The sequence below is a fragment of the Propithecus coquereli genome, unplaced genomic scaffold (genome assembly GCF_000956105.1).
Source record: "Propithecus coquereli isolate 6110/MARCELLA unplaced genomic scaffold, Pcoq_1.0 Scaffold57, whole genome shotgun sequence".
NCBI classification, from domain to species: domain Eukaryota; kingdom Metazoa; phylum Chordata; class Mammalia; order Primates; family Indriidae; genus Propithecus; species Propithecus coquereli.
In genome coordinates, this window is record NW_012151618.1 from 7,228,197 (window position 1) to 7,250,157 (window position 21,961).

At 48.9% G+C, this 21,961-nt stretch overlaps 1 protein-coding gene across 1 annotated transcript in view; it reads left to right on the forward strand.

The window, feature by feature from the left end:
* Nucleotides 1-19,157, forward strand: part of LIPC (lipase, hepatic) — a 143,064-nt gene extending 123,907 nt beyond the window's left edge. Inside the window, exons 4-9 of the mRNA XM_012658028.1 lie at nucleotides 686-868; nucleotides 1,453-1,570; nucleotides 3,620-3,853; nucleotides 6,079-6,321; nucleotides 16,910-17,027; nucleotides 18,932-19,157. Of these exons, the coding sequence (XP_012513482.1) occupies nucleotides 686-868; nucleotides 1,453-1,570; nucleotides 3,620-3,853; nucleotides 6,079-6,321; nucleotides 16,910-17,027; nucleotides 18,932-19,157 (1,122 nt within the window). The remainder of the gene's footprint in view (nucleotides 1-685; nucleotides 869-1,452; nucleotides 1,571-3,619; nucleotides 3,854-6,078; nucleotides 6,322-16,909; nucleotides 17,028-18,931) is intronic.
* Nucleotides 19,158-21,961: the final 2,804 nt, after the last annotated feature.

Genomic DNA, 21,961 nt, shown 5'->3' on the forward strand with positions numbered 1-21,961 from the left:
GATTCTGTGCCTCTGCACCTGCGGCTCCTTCTGCCCAGACCCCGCCGCGCACCTGCCCACCCTTCTTACTGAACACCTACTGAGTCTTAAAGACACAGCACAGATGTCTTTGCTCTGTGAATCCATAGGAGTGCCCTGCAAACTGGTTCTCAAACCAGGCACATACACAGAGCAATTCTCCATGAACGTTTCTTTAGCTCCTACAAGCCTGATGTTCAGGTTCACGGAGCTAGTCCTGCCAACGCCAGCAGGATGCAGCCAGTGGGGTGGGATTCAGAGGTGTAGTAGAGCAGCTTTGCGGAGGAGGCGGCATGGAGCTGGCCCTAAAAGGACAGGTCAGCTTTCAGGACCTGTTTTACACAGACTTCAGCATTGTTCTCAGGTAGGGAACATTTAGCAAAGTCTGGAGACATTTTGGGTTTTCAAAGCCTGGGGTGTCAGGTACTGCTGCTGGCATCCAGTTGGTGGAGCCAGGGACGCCGGCAAACATTACACAATGCACAGGACAGCCCCCCACGGCAAAGAAGTATGTGGCCCAAAATGTCAACAGTACCAAGGCTGAGCAACCCCACGGTAAGCCCTTTCTCTAGGGGAGACGGGTCCAGCATCATGCAAGAGTTGCAGAAGGAAGAGGGCGAGCAGGGAGAAAGGAGACTAGTGGAGCCCCCTGCCATGCCCTCCACAGGTGGACGGCAAGCTGGAAAACTGGATCTGGCAGTTGGTGGCCGCGCTGAAGTCCCGGCCAGCCCAGCCAGTGAACGTGGGGCTGGCGGACTGGCTCACCCTGGCGCACCAACACTATACCATCGCTGTGCGCGATACCCGCCTCGCAGGCCAGGAGGTCGCGGCTCTTCTTCAGTGGCTGGAGGTAAGACCTGCCCATCCTCCTCTGCCTGCACCTCTGCCCTCCTCTCCCTTCCTCTAAGAGTGCCCGAATTAAGCTGATCTCTAACAGCACCCCAGACAGGAGAGCTGCTACTGCTAAACTCACAGGAAGGCACGGATCTGAGACCAGACCCCAGGGCTCTCTCAGATGCCTCCCTTGAACCCCTGTTTTGTCTTCTCCCCACACTCCTCATCCTCTATTCCTCTTATGCTTACCTCCTTGGACATGCCAAGGGATCCAAACACACCCTGCAAACCATCAGCCCCCAACACAGATGACCAGGGTCATTTCGGTAGAGCCTTCGTATCTGGGGTAAGACAGGCAGGCAGGAGGTAGCAGTCTCCAGACAGGGTCCCAGGTACCTGAGCCTAAAAACAGGGCCAGGCCCTCTGAGAGGACAGAGTCAGCCCGGTGAGAAACCAGTTTCGGTCTGGAGTGCGAATAAAGCACCTCATTTGCGAACAGGGGCAGAGGACAGGGTGGGCCCCAGAACACACAGCACCCACAGAAGGCTTTCACCCAGGCCGCTCTTCTTCCCCGGCAACCGTCCCGCTGCTGTCTTGCAGGAATCTGTTCAGTTCTCTCCAAGCAACGTTCACCTAATTGGGTACAGCCTGGGTGCACACGTCTCGGGATTCGCTGGCAATTACATCGGCCGAAAGCGCAAGATTGGGAGAATTACAGGTACCCATGCCTGATAACTAACAAGCTAATCTCCACAGCTGCACCGGGGCGTTGGGCAAGGAGCTGCTTTTCCAACAGTCTCATCGTGAAAACGCCCCACCTTTGTTTTGTGATGTGTTGGAGTTTGCAGGACTTGAAACGCTCTCTCAAACACGCCCGACTTCATGGATTTCTGTTCTGAGAAATTACAGCCTCAACTCCTATCGACTTTACTCGAACAAATGCCTCTCGTAGAGGTACCAAACAGGACTAAAAAGGGGACTTTCTGTACACTTTTGTAGCAAGAGAGAGTCCTATTTTTTAACCTATAGTTTACAAAGCCTAATGTGGGCAAGGTAGGGAGAGAAAAATCACAGCTTTAATTTGCTATAACACATCAGCCGTGACAGTGTCTCCGTTTCCATGTTTGTAAGACACATGGGTTTTACTCTGTGACCCATTTGGGTTGAAGGAGGGAGCTCTGCACGAAAAACCTCACCGCAAACTCCACGCTCACTCAGAAATGGCCCCAGATACCCAGGAAGAGCTAGACACGTGCAAGAAGGCCTTTCCTCCCACGTGCCCCTGACACCAACGCCCTGACACACACTCTACCCCGGAATTAGGATCTGAAAAGCACACAGCTGGCCAGATGTTCCCCAGCTGAAGTCTCTGAGGCCCAGTGGTATGTGCAGGCAAGGCCCTTCTCAGCACGGTGTCCCCACAGTTCCCCAGCTTCCCCTCCTGCCCATCCCTTCGCGTAGTTTTAGGCTTCAGTGACACTAGATTTTTCTCCACTTTATGAACACACCACGGCCTCTCGTGCTTTGGGGCCTTGGCACAGACCGTTCCTTGCCCACCACTCATTCGCCCAGTCCTAGCCTCCCCACCAAGCTTCTACTCATCCTTCACCACCTTGCAGGCTGAAACACTACTCACGGGCTAAAACAAAGAACATTTGAGATGAATAACAGAGTCGTGATTTTACATTTTATCAAGTAAGAACATTTTAAAAACAATCTACTGTTACCATTTCTTTATAAACAGATTTAACATGAAAAAGAATAGGGATAATGGCAGACATTCACACTGAATAAATTTGTCATTATGAGAACTCATTTCCTCTGGTCCCCCACTGATTCAACCCTCAGTAGCCTGGGGGTGAGCAGACCTCCCGCTAGAGGCAGCGGAGCCAGAAAGCTGAGCAGCCTCAGACTCGAGCCCCCCACTCTGGCTTGTGCTGTGGTCACACCAGGCTTTTTTATTAGCTGGGCCCACCCACCTTAGAGGCAGCGGGAGGGCTCACTGCCGTCACCTTGTTGTCAGCCTGATGAAAAAAGGAACATAAATCACACCAGGACATCTTGCCTTTGTAGCAGGGTAGGAAGCCAGGGCTGAGGTGGGACACATGAGCGTCCAGGAGAAGGCTAAGGGAGAAAGACAGGGACCACCTCTGAGTGCATAAATACCCCCCAACTACAGTCAGCCAGGAGCTACCACTTGGTCTCATCTGTCACAGAAGGACCAGAGCTTTGAGCAGCCCTATTTGCTCACATTTTCACCCAGAACAGTGACGTCCCAAGGCTGTTCTGGACATTCCAGTGTAATGACATTAGCGTAGGAGAAAAGTCAGCTCGTTAAGGGAAATTACTGACAACATGCAAGCAAAGTCTTTCTTTGATGGGTAGGTTAGAACTACTTCTAATGAGCGCATATGCTTTTTTGTATGTAAACAGGTGCTCTTGAAAGTAGCTTGAGGGGTACTTAAAATTGATTTGCTTAAATAAATCAAGTGTTGCCCCATAACCTTATTTCTACCACTGGATAGCTTCTGCAGGCCTCTTCCCCCCCCTAGATAATGCCTAACCTGTGTCTAATTTTTAGCACCATGAATAACTGCAGTTTTACTGAGAAAAGGTTATGGCAAGATTTTGGGGAGAAAGATTATGCCCTAGGTTTTTCTTCTTCCTGCTAGCGCATTAATGTGTAATGATATCAAAAAGCTAAAAAACACCTTTCTCCTCCCCTCTCCTTGCTCCCACTTGACCCTCACCCTTGCCTTCCCACCAGGGCTGGATGCTGCAGGCCCTTTGTTTGAGGGAACCTCCCCCAGCGACCGTCTTTCTCCAGATGACGCCAATTTCGTGGATGCCATTCACACTTTCACCCAGGAGCACATGGGCCTGAGCGTGGGCATCAAACGGCCCATCGCGCACTACGACTTCTACCCCAACGGGGGCTCCTTCCAGCCCGGCTGCCACTTCCTAGAACTCTACAAACACATCGCGGAGCACGGCTTACACGGTGAGAGGGGTCACGGCCGAGGCACCAGCCTACACTCCCACGGGGCCTCTGGCATCGGTGGAAGCCACCACCTCTGTGGGCCTCGGGGAAGAGTTCGGCAAGGGTAGGGCCCAGGGTGTCTGGGAGGGTAAGCGTGGTGGCCCCAGCAGGCGGCTCCCGCGACAGGCCAAGCCCTGGGTCCCACCCCTCACCCCGGCCAGCGTGCCCAGGCACAGCCTCTCCCGGAACAAGCCCTTCTGAAAGTTTGAGTCCTGTCCCCCCGCCCCACCGTGGTTACTTCTCATCCAGAAGTTTCCTCACTCGAGGGGCTTCCTCTGAGCCACACGATAGGTCGACAGGTCGGGTTTCTTGACTCTTGATCTCACGCTTCACGCCCCTCCCCTGTGAGGTTCAATCAGCTGCTCCTCCAGGAGGGATTGTGGTTCTTCCAGCGGGAAATTCAGCTTCAGATACGTCCTTGTGACATCCTTTACCTCGGGGCAAACTCTAAATGTGGCATTACTGGTTTGTGATCCCACTTCTTTCTCAAATCCTAAAACCGAAACATTAACATGCACATTGGTAACACGCACAGGATTAAAGAACAAAAATGTCAGCAGAAACCACACATTCCACGGGCATTCCAGATTCCTTGTGATTATAAAACATCATCCTGATTAAACCTTGCCAATCACCCTAAGCCAACGGGAGACCCGCACCCCCGCACGCCACCGTCTCGCCCCAGTGGCCCAGGCACTGAGCTGGGACTGAGGACAGCTCTTGTGATCACGTCACCCGCACCTCGCCAGTATCAGAATGACCTTCACACTCCACAGCTTCTGCTCTTGGCTGGACTCCCAGGCGTCCACCCGCCCACGCCTGAGAGAGCCTTCTGGGAACTCGCCCTTATCATCGCTCACATCTCCCCGGGGTCAGCGCCCTCCGGTCGCCAGCAGTTCCCAGCTGACCGTCGGGCCCTCCTCGCAAAGCCCAGCGCAGACCGCCAGGCTGGTGCGTGGGCGCTGTGTGCCTGGTAAACACGTCCCGACCAGTCACCGCCCTTAGCTCTTTTGTGCCAAGCATCAAAATGATGGAACAAAGCATATGTATTCAGCTTGCCCAACCTTAGGATGGTTTTCTCAGTTTTCTTCACTCCTTCGTGGGAAAGTGTTCCCATTCTGCGGTAGTTCTCCCAGCCGCACCTGAACAGGAGGTCACTCGGTGACTGCTTTCCCACACTCTCCACCTCCTGGCTGGGTGAGCTTGCGTGAGTTTGTGGACGTCTTTGAAGCTCAGTTCCTCACTGATACCAGCTGCCTCAGGAACTGCAGGGAAGATTCAGGAGTGCGTGGCTGGGAAGCACTCAGCATACACCTGCGTCCTAGTAGGTGCTCAACAAATGCAGCCACTAGTGACCAAGGACCACCATAACCAATCTTGGCGTTCAGCCTCCAGACACCCGGGGAAATAGCTTTTGGCAAAGTTACCTGTGCTCTACCTTTACATAAGGTGCTGTACACATCTGGTGGTGGTTCCTCAACATTCCTGGAGAATAGTTTACTACAGATTTGGTTAATATTTGGAGAATTAAAAAAAAAAAAAAAAAGATCAAAGTCCACGGTAGATCAACATAAGCACACTTTTTTGGGTTAGGGTTAGGCTTGTTCAGACCTGAGTACTGGGGCATGCCCTTCTAAATCCAATCCCCGAGCTGGCTTTACAGGCCTGTCACCTAAGGTCGGCACTGTGGAGAGTCCTCAGCTTTCGCCAGGCCATCAGCGTGCCACAGGAGTGCCTCGTGTCTCCGGCTTTATTAAGGAAAGAGGCAGCCACGCAAGCCCGTTCCAGCTAGCTCACCCTCCAGGCAACAACACTCAGGCATTTCTAACCATTTGAGATAGAAATAGCTCTGAAATGAATTATACTACCCTGCTTTCTTAAATAATTTGATCTTAGTGACTTAAAACATCTACCGTAACACACTGGAATAGTGGGGTGTCCCCAGGAGCCCAGTGGGGCCTGGGATTTTGCGCTGACACTAAACCCAGAAGGGTCTACTTTCTCTACTTTCTACTGTCCAGTCAGCTGTTACATCCTGCTGTTGTCAGTGGGTCGAGCTCAGCAAGCCCACCCTGCCTCCCCGGTGTGCGTCTGCTAATCTACTGCAGGCGGAGAACTGAGACGATCGTTTTAGTGGAGGCTGCTTCGGGCTAAGGGGTGATAACATGTCTTGCGCTGTGTTCCAGCCATCACCAAGACCATAAAATGCTCCCACGAGCGATCGGTGCACCTGTTCATCGACTCCGTGCTGCACGACGGCATGCAGAGCACGGCCTACATGTGCAGCGACATGGACAGCTTCAGCCAAGGCCGGTGCCTGAGCTGCAGGAAGAGCCGCTGTAACACGCTGGGCTACCACGTCCGCCAGCAACCACAGAGCAAGAGCAAGAAGCTCTTCCTCGTGACGCGAGCCCAGTCCCCCTTCAAAGGTGAGTGCCCAGTGGCCTGGAGCCTGCAGAAGGGCAGGGTGCAGTGACTCATCTGAAAGGCTGAGAAGTTCTTCTGGCTCTGCTGTTAGCGTTTCTGGAATGCACAGGCTCCAGATAGCAATGTTAACGCAGCCTTTCTCCTTTCCCAAGAACGTGGCCACCTTGCTGCCAAGGGCTAGGAGGAGAAACCTTGGTGATTTCTGAAGCAATCCTTGGGGGGGCCTCTCTCTGTCCATTTTCATGCTTCCCTAGAATGTTCCATCCAGAAGGCCTCGAGCAGTTGCCTGCAGCTGGACCACCTTGATCTGCAAACCCGGGCCAGAACCTAGTCCTTTCATCTCTGTTCACGGAGATGAACACCCATAAAAAACTAGGTTCCAGACGGCATTTCATTTCCCCTAAGGTGCGAATCAGCTGGTCTTATGGGATATTTATTGTCATATTGAGGTCCTCCCAAGCCAAGATTCGGCTTCCAATGTTTCCCAGCCAGATTTTTAACCTCAGGGCAGAAAGTGAGCCCCTGCCACTCTCTGGGTTGAACAGGAGGTTGGAGAAAGGAATGTGGCCACGTCTTGGGCTGAGGCCAGCAGAGAAATACTCCGCTGAAACCTAAATCCTCCTGGAGGGAACGAGCCAACATCTGTTGCCATTAACATTTCTGCTTAATCCTTAAAACAGCTCGGAGTGATTTAGCATCTTACTGTTTCACCCCACACACTCCCCGGCGCTGGGAGAAGAAATCTGGTGTTGTGCTGTTTGATTATTACCATGCAGATATTTGTATCTGGAGAACGCGAACAGGCCATCACCACCACTTTGCATTTGCAGAGCATTTTGTACAAAACATCAGAGGCAGCCATCGACTGGGTCTCATGACAGCCAGCCGAGGTTGGCAAGGCTGGTTAGCATCCCGTTTCAAAGAGGATGAAAGCAAAACTCAAGCGGAATGCCCACAGCCACTTGGCCTGTAAGGAGGCCTGGAACGGGGCCACCTGACTCCCAGTCACAAGTTCAAACTCCCAGGAGGCTTATTTTTTAGGAACAGGATTCCTCTGTTTATCTGAACTTTTGCTCCCCAGCCAGATTTCCCCTCCGTAAGCCAAGCAGGTCCAGGAAAAACAGAAATCCGTCCTTGGGCGGCTGATAGCGTCTGGAGAGCAGTTGCCGTAAGGGCGGGACCTTTCAGGCCAGAGGGTCCCCTCTGCTGTCTGTCCCTTAGGGTTGGAGGAGCCGGCAGCAGGGCAGCTTCCGGAGCAGGTGGGGAAGTTTGGAAGGCCTCCTGCTTCAGGGAGCTCCCCCCACCGCAGGCTGCCAATTAGAGACTCATTTGGGTTAACCAGCTCCTCTTTTAAATGGCAAAGCCACCTGGAGTGATTAAGCCTCTTAGATAATCACATTTCCCTGGATCTGTTTTAATCCTGGAATGTTAACATGTGAGGAACTGTTCAACCCGCCATTTTAAAGATGGGGAAACCAAGGCCTAGACTGGGAGGATCATTTGCCCAGGGACACGAGTGAATGCTCAGCAGAGCCAGCATTTACACCCAGGGTCTCCACACAACAAGTTGAGTGATTTTTTCCTCAGTAACCTGCCCCTGTGTGTTTGTGAGACTTGAGGATGGGGGTGGGGGGCAGGCACGTTGCTTTCTCCTTGAGACCAGCTAGGAAGAAAATTGGTCAGTTTGCACTCTCCAGGGCTGAATGGGAACTTCACCGGAACTGAGGGGCTTGGTCCAGCCTGAGGACATCTCCAGGGAGCTTGGAGACGAGAGAGGGAAACAAGTATTAAGAGAAGGAAGGAACAGCAGGAGGCACAAGCCAGGTTGAGTTTCTCCCACTTGCCAACGGCCCCAGTGCCCGAGCATGCCCTGCTGGTGTGAACTCAGGAGGGTCCCTTTCCCATTAAGGGAGACCAAAGAGTCACATCAGTGGCATTATCTCACCCACCAGCTACCAAAACCAATGTACTCATGCATTCTTCAAGCAAGTCCCACCCTCGGGGGCTCAGTGGAGAACACAGGCAATGAGTCCCCTGGAGACAACGTTTGTGTCTCTTTATTCCCAACTACTTATCTTGCTCCAGGGACAAGCGGATGAGGTTGGTCCCTAGCGGGCCAGTGATGTGGAGACCACAAGGCAGGACTGCCTGAAACTCATCGTGATCCAAAATCCCCAACCCCTGCCGAAGTTTCTGGTGCTGAGCTGTGGCCTACACTGCACCCTCCCCTTTCCTGCCCCTCCCAAATTCTCCCCAGTTCTGCTTTAGTCCTTCCAGTGAGCAAAGTCCTAATCTGCTCAACCTAGTTCCAGTTGCTAGTGGGCAGTGGCGTCTCTGTGGTCACATCAAGCTGCCCTGGGCGGGGCTGGAAACCATACCCATGTGAGACTCACCTGGAAGCAGCTGCTCCTGGGATGCTGCAATCTGTATAATGCTATGTTGTCCAATATGGTAGCCACAAACCATATGTGGCTATTTAAATCCAAATCCAAATCACTTTAAATTAAACAAAGCCAAAAATTCCATCACTCAGTCATACTAGCCACCTTTCAAGTGCCTCAGAGAGCACAGAAATAAAACATTTCCATCCCTGCAGCGATGGTGCTAGATTAGAGGCCTCTAATCTAGGCTGCGGTAACTACACCATTCTCCACCCACCACGCCCATCATCATCTCTGACTTGGGCCCCCAAAGCCTATTTCACTGGCCACCTCCAGCGTCTTGATGAATATGTATAAACTCTTAAAAGAGCAGACTTGCCCAAGCCTGGTCTACAGAGAAACCACAATCCGTATTTTTCAAGGACATCTAATTGTACTATATATTTTAGTACAGGGTCTTGTTGGGCAAGATAAACATTGCCTCCCGACTGTAGTTTCAAAAAGGATGACTAACTTGGCCCGTGTTCCTCTGGCTCCCAAGATATTTTGACAAAACCATCAAAGGATCTATTTCTACAACCAGCGCCAGAACGCGGGTAAACACTGTGAGAGTACAGCAGCAGCAGAGGAGAATTGGGAAACAGCCGCTGAGCGAAATGAGGCAATTTATCGCCCACTTCCACTCGCACTCCCTCAAGAGAAACCTCGTACCAGTTAGGGAGCCTGTTTTTAACCGGGAGAGAGGGAAACTAACCTGGCTTGAGTAAATCCTGTTTAGCAAGTGCCTCATCTAATTTAACCCTGAGAGCAGTCGCACGAGGTCACCGACCCGGTGGAGGGGAGGGACGCGGCTGCCCAGGCCCCATGCTGGGCGTGTTGCACAAACTGTCTCATTTGTCATTAGATCCTCACAGCAAGGCAGAGACAAAGGGAGGCGGTGATGATACTTAATTTTCCAATACATAAATTGAGATCCAGAGAGGTTGAATCCTCTTCCCGAAGCCACACGATTGTGAGTGTCGCTGCACGTGGGCCTCCTCAGGGTAGGACCAGGGCCTCTCGCCGAGTGACCTTCACTCCCGAGTCATCCCAGCACATGTCCTCCTTGTCCTCCTTCTGCTCTCCTGTTCGCTCCTGGCCTGCGCTCTGGGCTCGTCCAGCCCAGGGAACTGGCGTCTGCGGCCTGTTCCAGCTGACGAAGGCACCCTTTCCTGCTGGTTGAAGAGACGACTAGCCAACCTGTGACTAGGGGAGTCTGTCTGTTTTTGGCTTTTCTCGGCTACTTCTTTGGAAGGTTGTCACTGACTTCCAGGGAGAGTTCCAGAAGAAACAGTGGGTGTAACAGAGGGAGCACAGGCTTGGGATTGGGATAAGGAGCGTCAAGAATCTTGGCTTTGCTGCCAAACACTACGGGCCCCTGAGCTAATGACAAAACCTATGTGGGCCTCTGCTTTTTCAGCCACAAAGTGAGGGGTGTGAACACACATGGGGATGAACCACTAAAAATGGGACACTCAGGTGGGTCTCAAAGCCTTGCCTGGCCAGTGTGGCATGGAGGGAATAGGTAACACTGGATTAGCACCTTCTGGAAGGCGGGCGCTTTGACATTGCCGTCTTGTCACATCCTCACAACAACCCTGTGAGACAGCTTTTAATCCCCATTTCACAGATGAAATAGAGCCCCGGAGAGGCTGTGCATGCAGACCATGGGTAGCAGGCGGCAGAGGAGACTCAGTGTCTCAGTTGAGGACTCTTATCGCACCCCTGGCACAAAGAGCTGGCGACAGGATGCCAGTCAGCACAACGCTCCTTATCACACACACACACTCCCCATCTCCGCCGCTAGCGGTCAACAAGCGACTCCCCCCGAAGGGGCGCGCCTCCCATCGCATGACCTTGAGCATCACGTCAATGGGGCCGTCCTGTTAAACCAAACGTGGTTGCCAAAATGTAAACGTACACTTACAAAATCATTTGCTCCTTTTCCCCTCCACTTGAGCCTGCTCTAAGTTAATTCACGCATTCCCTGCGCAGGCTAGTGGTCTGGTGCAGGAGCGCCCTGGACAACACCAGCCTTGGGTCCCTCAGTCCCGAGATCTTCAGCTTTGCCCTCCGGTTAGAGGCATTTCCGGTCTAGGAGCAAGCCCTCAGTGCTTGAAGAAAACACACCGTCTCCACGAGAGAAAATCTATACACTAAGGCGAAAAAAAATAAAGCCCTCTGACATTTGCAAAGAGAGTCATAATATCTCCCAAAGCCAATATCTAATGATTCAGAATCATCGTTTCTGTGAGACAAAGAAGAACAGAATAGTCTCTTTCCATAAATTCCACAACTTGACGTTCATAGTAGCTGCCTTATGAAAAGAAATGTAAGTTTCTCTTTTTTAAATGGCACCGGCAGGATCCACGCGGGATTACAATGCTGGAGTCTTCTCGGCCAGGAGAATCTCCTCACAGTCCTGCTCCAGATGTAGTTTGCCTGCTCGCAGTCAGGGTCAATGGACTATTTCATGCCTCTCATCTCTATGACCTGAAATAATGTCTCCTACCAGAACTCGGGAATGTGTTGTACTGGTCTCTTCGCAGTCACAGGATCAAAGCGTTTTCCCCAAATCATTTTTTAACATCCTTATTAAATATGTCATAAGGTAAAGTGAGCAAAATCACTCACACTCTTTTCCTTAAGCTTTGTAACAGCATCGTGGTGGAGGGGGTGAGGAGTGGAATGGTAGGCAAGTTGTTCTGGTTTTAAAGAAAAATGCTTACAAAGATCCAAATAAGAACAAATAATTATGAAATTATTTGAAAGGGCCTTTCATATTTATTTTTTGGCTTTTTGTTTTGTTTTTTGAGATAGGCTCTCATTCTGTTGGCCAGGCCAAAGTGCAGTGGCATCATCATAGCTCACTGAAGCCTCCAGCTCCTGGGCTCAAGCGATCCTCCTGCCTCAGCCTCCCAAATAGCTGGGACTGCTAGCATGCACCACCATGCCTGGCTAATTTTTAAAAAATTTTCGTAGAGATGGGGTCTTGCTATATTGCCCAGGCTGGTCTTGAACTCCTGGACTCAAGCAATCCTCCCACCTCAGCCTCCCAAAGTGCTAGGATTATAAACATGAGTCACCATGCCTGATCTGCCCTTCCACATTTAAAAAAATTAATTCCATTTCAAGATTTCTCCAAAAAAGTGACTTTCCTAGTGCAGTCACACAGGATTCCTGTGCAGACATGGAGCGTTTCAGGAATGCTACTGTAAACACCAGGGCACTTCAGCCACCAGTGTAGGCTCCCTCCAAGCCATTCTTTGGTGACCTCAGGATGCAGCTCACTCGGATTCAGCCCACACACTTTGGCAGCTTCTGACGTCCTGCATACATCCCATTCCAGGGACACACTTGGGGGTGGGTGGGGGGCAGGTAATTCTCATTCTTAGGATGTGTGAGCTACATGGAACTTTGCATTACCTGAAGCCGACTCCTGGGTTCTACACAAACAAGCACCCTCCCCCAGAGTCATGGAACTGTAGCATCTCAGACGTGGAAATTGATCTCCTCCTACTTACAATTCAAGGAAAAGGGAAGACAAAAACGCATCTTCAAGACAGGGACCTGAAACATTTATCCCCATTCAGGGGACAGGAGTGAGGCCTCTGTGGCAGTGATAGCCCAGGATGGATGTCAGGGGGTCATAGCTAGCAGACACTTTGTCTTGGTGGCTTCATTCGAGGCAAGTTTTGACCACAGCTTTTCTTCAGAGGCTGTTTGCCTTTTGCAAAGGGCAGACTCAGCTTGCAGAACCAAAACACCAGGAGAGAGGGGAAGGGTCTTTTGGAATTAGACACCAGAGTTTTAAATTCTGCTCCACTTATAGCTATCTGGGTAACTACAGGTCTCCAAACCTCTGCTTCTTTATCTGTAATTCACCAGGATAACTAACACTGTGTCAGTCTAGGTCTCAGCAGAAAACAGAACTCCACTCACCTGGGTCGAGTGAGAAGAGCAGGTGGGACTCCTTACAGCGGGGTGGGCAGTATTAAGGAAACCAACAAGAGCTGTCGCTGCACCCTGACTCCAACAGCTGGGCAGGAACCAGGGATGGGACTAGCCCAGGGAGAACAGAGCCGTGCAGGAGGGACTGCTAAACATGAGGGGCGCGGTTGCTACACAGTCAGGCTCTAAAGCAGGAGGAAGCCAAGGAAAGATCTCCGGGCCTTGCTCTCCTCTGCCCTGATCTCCTGCCAGTGCCGCCTCAGTGGCCAAACCCAACCAAGAAGGAGTCAGCAGTCCAAGGGGTCCTGTCCTGGGGCTCAGAGGTGGGCAGGGAGGGCAGAGTAGGTGAGGGTAAGAGGGATAGCAGATGGAGAGGACCCAGCAAGTTATGATTAAGGTCATCTTGCTATGAGGACAAAAACGCTCTATGTAAAACACTTAGTATATAGCCTGATGCACAGCAGAAACTCAACAAACAGAAGCTATTTTAGTGTTCTTAAGGTCTTTAATGCAGTATGTGTCCTGAGTTGTTCTTCTCACAGAGCCCATGCTGACGTACTCCTTGGCTGCATGGCGTGTGCTGTGTGCCCTTACGGAGCTACAAGCAGTAATGTGACCCCAAGACTGCCTTCAGGGAGATCAGACAGGGACATTGATGCATGAGACAAGGCAGAGGTGACAAAGGTCCCATGAGTGACTCTGCCCAGCTGCAAGCACCTCCAAAGTCAGGACTGCAACTTCTAGGTCTCTTGTTTTCGTTTTGAATACTTTGAAAAGCTCTTTCTTTTTCCAGTAAGATTCTAATTAGAACACATGCTTATCGTGTAGGAAATGTGGAACGTGCAGAACATAAAGAAGAGAATAAAAAGTGCCTCTCCGCCCTTTCCAGAGATACGCGCTGCTAATACTTTTGCGAATCCCCCTGCTTCTATGTATTATCTTTTACAGAGTCGGGCTCATGCTAGAGAGACAAGTTCATATCCTGGTTTTTTGTTTTTGTTTTCTTTTCACATCCTTCATAAGCTTTGCAATCATTCCAAAAATATCTTTTAATGGCTTTATAAGAGTAAATCACATGGTTGGGAATATGAACTGAGAATCAGCAGAATAACTTCTAATTACGGCTTCACCAGTTATTAGCCACGTGACAACGGACAAGTTATTTAACTTTTTCTGAGCCTTGGTTTCATTTATAAAATGATGTGGGAAGGAAGATAAAGTAGGCATCTTACGAAGTTGTTGTAAAGAGAAGTGAGATAATTATGGGAGACTATTAGCTCAATGTCTGGGACGTAGTAAAGAACTAACTGGTAATTATCATAATTGACATTATTAGTCCATAGTCATTCTTCTATTATTGAACATTTCAGGTGTTTCTGGTTTATTTTTAAAGAAATAATTGTTATGACATTTTTTTAACTTAAATCTCTTTCCACATTTCAACTTTTTCCTTACAAGATATAAAGCTATCAGTCCTGGGTATAAACGTGTAAAATTTCAGGTTCTGGATCCAGGCTGCCTGGGCTGCCACACTAGCCGTGCTACTTTCTAGCTGTGTGATCCCAGAAAAGTCACTTAACCTCTCTGTGCTTCAGTTCCCTCTACTCTAAAATGATATAATAATAGTGTCACCTGTTGTGAGGGTTAAATGAGATAATAGATGCAAAGCACCTGGCAACGACCAAAATAAATATTAACCAATGTTATTATCATGCATACCAGCAATTACACACTTTTACTGGCTCATCTTTTAACACTGGACTGAGCATACAATAGACTTCCACTTAATACACATGATATTACCCTGAATTGAAAATTAATAGTTATGAGTGTTCCTTGCATTCTCTGGAAGGTGCCCTGCCTCTTTGTGAGGTTAATCCAATTCTCCCACCTTGTTTTGTGTACTTCTTAGCCCCTCCCACCCTGCTCCCTATAGCCTGTGTCTTCAGAAGGACCTTTCCTTTGTTGCCTCAGTACAACTTATAACACTGCTCGCTTCTTGCAGAGTTTCCTTGACAAACCCCCAAAGAGCGTAAGACCTCTCCAGAGGCTTCTGGGATGATAAGCTGCAGTCTCTCTTTTCAGTGGTGCCACTGAAGGGTTTGGGGACCCTTCCTGGGACTTCTATCCATAGCTCTTAATTCTCACCCACAGCCTTTTTTGCTGTCTTGAGGGCATCAAACTACTTTTATTCCAGGCTTGAGGATTTGAGCACCTCTTATATACAGGCAATGTATATAAGTGCCTGCCAGATACAACCCAAGCTAGCTCTTACTAAAGCAGAAAACTCTTGGCCTACAAATTAAGTCTTAGAATTTGGTTCTTGCTGTGAACGTAAATAAACATTTGGTGCTTCAGAGACAACCCCTTTAGTAATCCCAAGAGATATCATCCCCAGACACATGAGCAAATGCACTGCAAAATCTAAATGGGAAGCTGGGCATGGTGACACGTGCCTGTAGTCCCAGCTATGCACAAGGCTGAGGTGGGAGAATCACTTGAGCCCAGGAGTTCAAAGCCAGCCTGGGCTACATAGCAAGATCTTGTCTCTTAAAAAAAAAAAAAAGGAAGATTTGTTTATGCCAAAGGATAGGATTGTGTAAATAATCTAGAAACACAGCAACATAGGCACTCCAGGACACTGAAGCTGGTATGTTAGCAATACACCATTGGCAATGTCTTCTGCTAGGCTTGTTGTATAGCTACCAACCTCCAGTGGAAATGGCACCATTTGGGAGTTAGTAGGTTGACTGATGAAGATCATGAATATTCAGATGCTAGGTACAAGGGACGAATGGTCATGTGGCTAGGTTATCATGATCTAAGTATTCCAAAAGGAATTCTCCTACAAGACTCAGGTCTTGAATCCTCAGAGGTGATTTCCATCTTGCTAGATGTTAATGCACCTCCTGCTACATCACCCCCAAGCAAAAGTTTATCAAAGCACCTACTATATGCAAGGCACTATATTAGGATTAGTGGATTAATCGTTGTCTAGAACAAGAAATGCAGATATATAGCAAGCATACTATAAATCCCCTATCCTTCACCCAAAGCAGACCCATCTTCCCGAGAACCTGGACATAGTCTCAGAATCCATCTCAATATAGGGTTCTCTAGGCAGTCACTATCAATCAAATGGAATCGACATGTCACACTAAACCTGTTTGTGATCACGGAGCTAGATCACTGTCAACACTTAGAGAATACGAAGACAGCAAGAGAAAGACGTCTAAGCAGCAACCAGCTATTTGGGAATGAGGTAGGGTGATTTTGAAAATAGCCCCACAGCTGGTTGGTGTGACAATGCAGGGGAGGCCACACCATCTAGGTTGAGGGAGGCTACGAGCACAGACTCTGCTATGAGACTGTGAGCAAATCGCTTTACCTATCTGAGCCCCCGTTCTCTTATCTCTAAAATGGGGATGATAATACCTACATTACAGGTTTAGGAGTCAATGAGATGATGCAATGTAAAGTATTTATTAATAACAACGCTTATCTAATAGTAAGCTATTTGCTTTTATTAATTAAATATAGACTGTGGGTAAAAAAGAATAAAATAAATTACCCTTTCCCAACCAACCCAGTAGAAGAACATTCTAGACATTTGATAAGACAGAAAACATTTAGGCCCAAAGTCTAGAAATAGAGTTATCTTATTTCCATTAGGAAATGCGCTTATTGAACCTCACACAGCTTGTTGCCAAAAACTGGCCCGGAATATACAGATGTCGTCATTGGGGCATGCATTTCTTAGCTGGAACTCTGCTCAACCCTGAAATGGACCCTATCAGACAGAGACAAAGTGTAAAATGGCAATGTATTCTCTTTTGCCTTTGTCGGGTGCCTAACAAGCATATATCCTTTGATTTATAAATGATACCCTCACCAAACACATGAAATATTGCAATAGAACTTGGATGCGGAATTCAGCGAGAACGCCAGATCTGCAGTCCTCCTACCCTACCGTCTTTTATCGGCTGATACTTACCATCATTATATCACAGACACTATATAAGGCTTGTGTAGACATTTAGAAAATACAGAGAAGGAGAAAGAAGATAAAAAGCATTTGTAATCCCACCACTCGGGGGGGAAATGTTAACCTTCTGGTATCTATCCATCTAAATTTTTCCCTATATATTTTTAAATTTTTAAAATATGAGATTTTTAATTAAAAAATTCTTACTTAAATTTACTCTCGTTCTCTCTCTAGTTTATCATTACCAGTTCAAGATCCAGTTTGTCAACCAAATTGAGAAACCTGTAGAACCAACTTTTACCATGTCGCTACTCGGAACAAAGGAGGAAACGCAGAAAATTCCCATCACGCTGTGAGTATGAGCTGTAGCTCCCGTCTGTGGTGAGGATACGCTTATTTTTCGCACAGGGTCTGAATGGATCCTGTACTTTCCAAGGGTCAGGCCAGACTACTTCATTCAGGCTTGAGGATTCGAGTACCTGTTACGTGCAGGGCACTGTGGTAGGTGCTAGATACTGTGCGAGCCCAGCCAGCTCTTACCTGAGAGGAAAACTCTTGGCCTACAGATCAACTTTAGTGTTCGGTTCTTGCTGTGAACAGAAACAAACATTTGGTGCTTCAGAGACAACCCTTTAAGCAAACCCAGCTTGTCCCATTCTGGCTGCCCCAAGCATCCTGTCAGATGTCTTCCACCCAAGGCCAGCCCCTCATGTCCCTCCTCAGCCTTGCATGTCCCACCGGCTGCTCTCTGTTCGCACTGCCTGTGTGTGTGGTGGGGCTGATGTCCTGAGGGCTGAGCAGACAGGAAGGCCACACTCTGACGTATCATCATCAGCTTTACTCACTAATCTGCAAGACATTAAAATATCCCAACGTTGACAGAGCAGTTAGTAGCCCTTCCCGCTACTGAGAACACCCCCCTGGGGAGGGATTGTAGACAGTATAGAGGCAACCCTGCATCTCAGGGGAGGCAGAGGGACAGAGGGCTCCCGTGAGTGGCTTGTCATAGCTCTTGCTGCAGCGTGTTGTGAATCGTGTAGGAATCCACCCACCTCGCCAGGGTCTGCTGTCCGGGAAGATCCGAGCAGGGCCTAGTGGTGAAGGGCAGAGCAGGTGTCTGCAAGAAGGTTCCGAACGCCTTTCCAGAGAGTTCTGAAAACCATAACCCAGAAATCAAAGAGGTATCATTCGACTTGGCACAGATTTCCAATCTCAATCAGCCTGCACGGCCGGCCTCCCCAGCAGTCCTTCACCCTGTTGCCCCTGCTGGTCACACCCCTGCAGCGGCCTCACGACTTGGAGGCCCTCAGCATGGCCTCTCCCTGGGAAGTGACATGAGCCCCTCCGCCACTCCAGGGACGGTCCTGAGCTTCCTGAAGATTGCCCCCATCTCTGATGATCGCACTGATTCAGTCCTTCAGCAAGGATCCATTGGTGTTCCATCCAACAAATCCAAGGCTATAGGACCCTATCTTTAGGGTGCTCACAGCCTAGCGGGGTGGGTGGATTCCTACACGATTCTTTACAACACACTGCAGCGAGAGCTATGACAAGCCCCTCACGGGAGCCCTCTGCCCCTCTGCCTCCCTCTAGATGCAGGGTTGCCTCTACACTGTCTACAATCCCTCCCCGGGGCAGTGTTCTCAGTAGCAGAAAGGGCATCTGGCTGCTCTGTCAACATTGGGATATTTTAATGTCTTGGAGATTAGTGAGTAAAGCTGATAATGATACCTCAGAGTCCGCATTTAAATCTTGCTCTAAATTGGTGCATCCTTTTTATATGTGGTTTTTCTATTACTGTTATGCTTTGTTGTTTTAACAGAAGTTTCTATTTAGATGAGGGGGAGCCTTACTGGGGAGAGAGTGTGGTGTGGGGGTACTGTGTTCATCAAACCTACAGAGAGCTGAGGTTCCAGAGGCCACTGCCAAAGCCCCTCTGTGTCCTTGGGGGCTTCTTCCTAGAAGCTAAGCTAAAGACAGTTAGCTAGACTCATTGTAGCGGGATTTCTCAGAGGCTTTAACATGCTAACACAGAAAACAGTGTGGTTTTCCCTATTTTATTGCCTGGAAAACTCTCTTTATCCTGGCACACTATTGCTATCTCTGTTAATAGTCTGTCGAACACCAGTTTGGGAAATGCAGCAAAAACGCCAACCCAAGTCACTCAGGCAAACATAACGCGTCTCGAATGTGCCTAAGCCTCACCGCGCTGTTACAACTAGACTGACGGTGTCTAATTTTCTTCGTATCTTCAAGGAGTGGAGGAATTACTAGTAATAAAACCTATTCCTTTCTTATCACGTTGGATTCGGACATCGGCGAGCTGATCGTGATCAAGTTCAAGTGGGAAAACAGCGCAGTGTGGGCCAACGTCTGGAACACGGTCCAGACCATCATCCCGTGGGGTGCAGAGCCCTGCTGCCACCCAGGCCTCTTTCTGAAGACCATCAGAGTCAAAGCAGGAGAAACCCAGCAAAGGTGACTGCCGATTCAATCTCCTACTAACATCTATTTAATATTAAGCACCTGCCTGTGCCAGACAGTTTCAGTTTCATGCTTGCACTGACCATAGGAAGTGGGCCTTATCACGCCCGAAAGATGGGGTATCGATGCTCAGAAAGGTGAAGCCACTATCCCGAGTTCACACAGCCATGGGTGGAAGGATGAGGATTTGCACCCAGGTCTTCTGAGTCCCAGTCTAGCCTCTTCCCGCTGCCCGTGGTTAACAGCTACCTGCCTCTGGAGCCGCCGCACCGCCTTACTGGCCCAGAGCTTCCCAAGCCTCAGCGTGCACACGAATCGCCAGGTGATGTCAGTGCTGCTAGTTCAAGGTGCCACTGGTAGATGTGACATTTCTTTTTCTTTGTTTACCCAGAGAAATGCTTTTAATGGATCATAGTCTCAAAAGCCTCAATTTACCTCTCTCTGTGGTGGTGTCTTTCAAATCTTAGATGCCAAAGAATCACTGGGAAGCTTAATACATTTGCAGAATTCCTGGACCCACCTGCAGAGCTTCTGATTCACTGTGGTCTTGGGCAGGGCCCCAGGATGCATGCTTTTTAGCAAGAGCCCTAAGACGTTCTGGTGTGGACCAATGGAATGGACTACCGTTAAGAAATGCTGCTCTGTGTGATTGAACATCTCCCGTGGCCCCAAAGCTCTGGGGGCAAGAAGGGGTTCGGGTGGGGGGTAGGGAGTAAAGAAAAGGAAGGACGGTCCACTGCTCCTGCCCTCCTCCCAGCAGAGCGGAGGGTTGCCCAACGCATCTGCCATAGCAACCCTGCTTCTCTGTAGCTCTGTAGTTGTCCGAGATGGGAGAATTCTGTGCTTCCCCGGGTCCTCTCCTGGCTCCGCACTTCTGTACTCAGGAAACCTGTCTCTCCTCTCCCATCCTCCTTTGTTGGGAAGGCCATGTCTCTCTCTGGTTTGTCCTCAGCAGAGATGGAAAACAGCAAGCATCTAACCTCTGAACTGCCCTCCTCCCTTGCCTCTCGGGTTCCACGGCCAGGAGCCTGCCCGTGGCAGATTTATGCCCCCCGAGTCCCTTATACAACCACACTCCAGGATTTTTTTCTCCCTGGGATGCAAAATCCCGGCGATTACTAAGAGCAGACTCTGCAGTCTGCCAACAGATCTCTCCACATGATCAGTCTGAGAAAATTAAGCTGTGCTCTCTCCTCTTTTGCTCTTAGCTATTCTCACACGACTCTTTGGCCTTCTAGAGCAGAGCCACTTCTGAGCATCATCCCTCCCCGCATGCTCTTAGCCAGAGAGTGAGTCCTCAGTTTTGGTGGCTGCTAACCATGACAATCCCATGTGACTCAGCCCAAAAGCTTGTATAAAACACACCACCGCCTTCTCCACTGGTGCACACCCACGTGGTACTGAAGGAGGATTGGGGACAGGGAGGGGACTGGCACTGCCAGAGTTCCCACGCATGGTGGGCCTGGAACTAGGCGCTGCATGCCATTAATCTCACGTAATCCCCCCCATGACCCTGAGATGGGTAGTATTGGCTGTGCAGATCGGGAAACTGAGGCTAACAGGAGTTACGCAGCTTGAGGACATTGCTAACAATTGTCTCACCCAGATCTGACTTGAGTTTATCTGATTTTTTACCCCTTTGTTGCCTGTGTACTGTTTCCAACAGTTCCTCCCTCCATTAGTTTTGATTCCGTTAACCTGACTTTCCTTAATCTAATCTAGCGGAGTTGTAGGGCTGGATATTACTATATACATGCGTCAAACCTCCCTCAGGGCTGTAGGAGGTACATGCTAAAAAAGAAAATGTGGGAATCAGGGGTCCATGGGACCTACAGTCTTTAACGTTAAATGATAAATGATAAATAAATAGAAAACTTTCAGGAATATCTCAATGTCTATCAATAGGAAAATGCTAAATGCACTGTGGTATATCTATACAACGGAATGCCATGCAGTAGGTGAAAAAGAATGAAATAGACTTATATGTACTGATATGAACAAGTCACCAAGTACGTTATTTGGTAACAAAGAAAAATTGCAGAAAAATACATACAGTATAATCTCACTTCTATTAAAGAATCTTTATATTTGTGTGTGAACATCGATATGTGTGTAAAAGGAACAGGTCTGGAAATACATAAACTTAACCATAGCGTAGTGAAGCCAGTGACGGGTGATGGTAAAGAGGGTCTTTAACATTTGGCTTCATGTATCTTTTTACCATTTGAATTTTGCAAGAATGCGTTCACAAATTACTCAAAGCACTTTTTTAATTTAAAAAGTCTGATTTAGTAAAGACTTGACCTTAGATGCAATTCAAAGAAAAAAAGAAGTCATAAATTAGAATTCTCTGCGACTACAGATATATACATATATAAATGTGTATACAAATATATATATATATTTTTTTTAATAGATGCAGTTGTATTTAGTATAATACAAAGCAGTATCTCAGGCCAAGCCCAAGCTCAAAGCAGCCTAGCTGTTGTTTCCGAGAGAGGGAGAGAGAGATGGAGAGATGGTGAGAGGGAGAGAGAGAGAGACCCAAAACACACAGTGTATACCCTTTAGTGGACCGTGTCAGCACCAATAAGAGGAAGGGGCAGGGCTCACAGGCTGAGCCAGGCAGAGGGTGACGACAGTGGCCTCATGCCAAGGACCTTTAAGAATAGCACTGACAAACTGGAGCACATCCAAGGAAGGCAGGCTGGGAAGTTAAGCCTGCCTTGGGAGGAACAGTTGGGGAACTACATTTGCCCTGGAGTCAGGGCAATGTTGTCAAAGAAACAACAGTCACCCTCG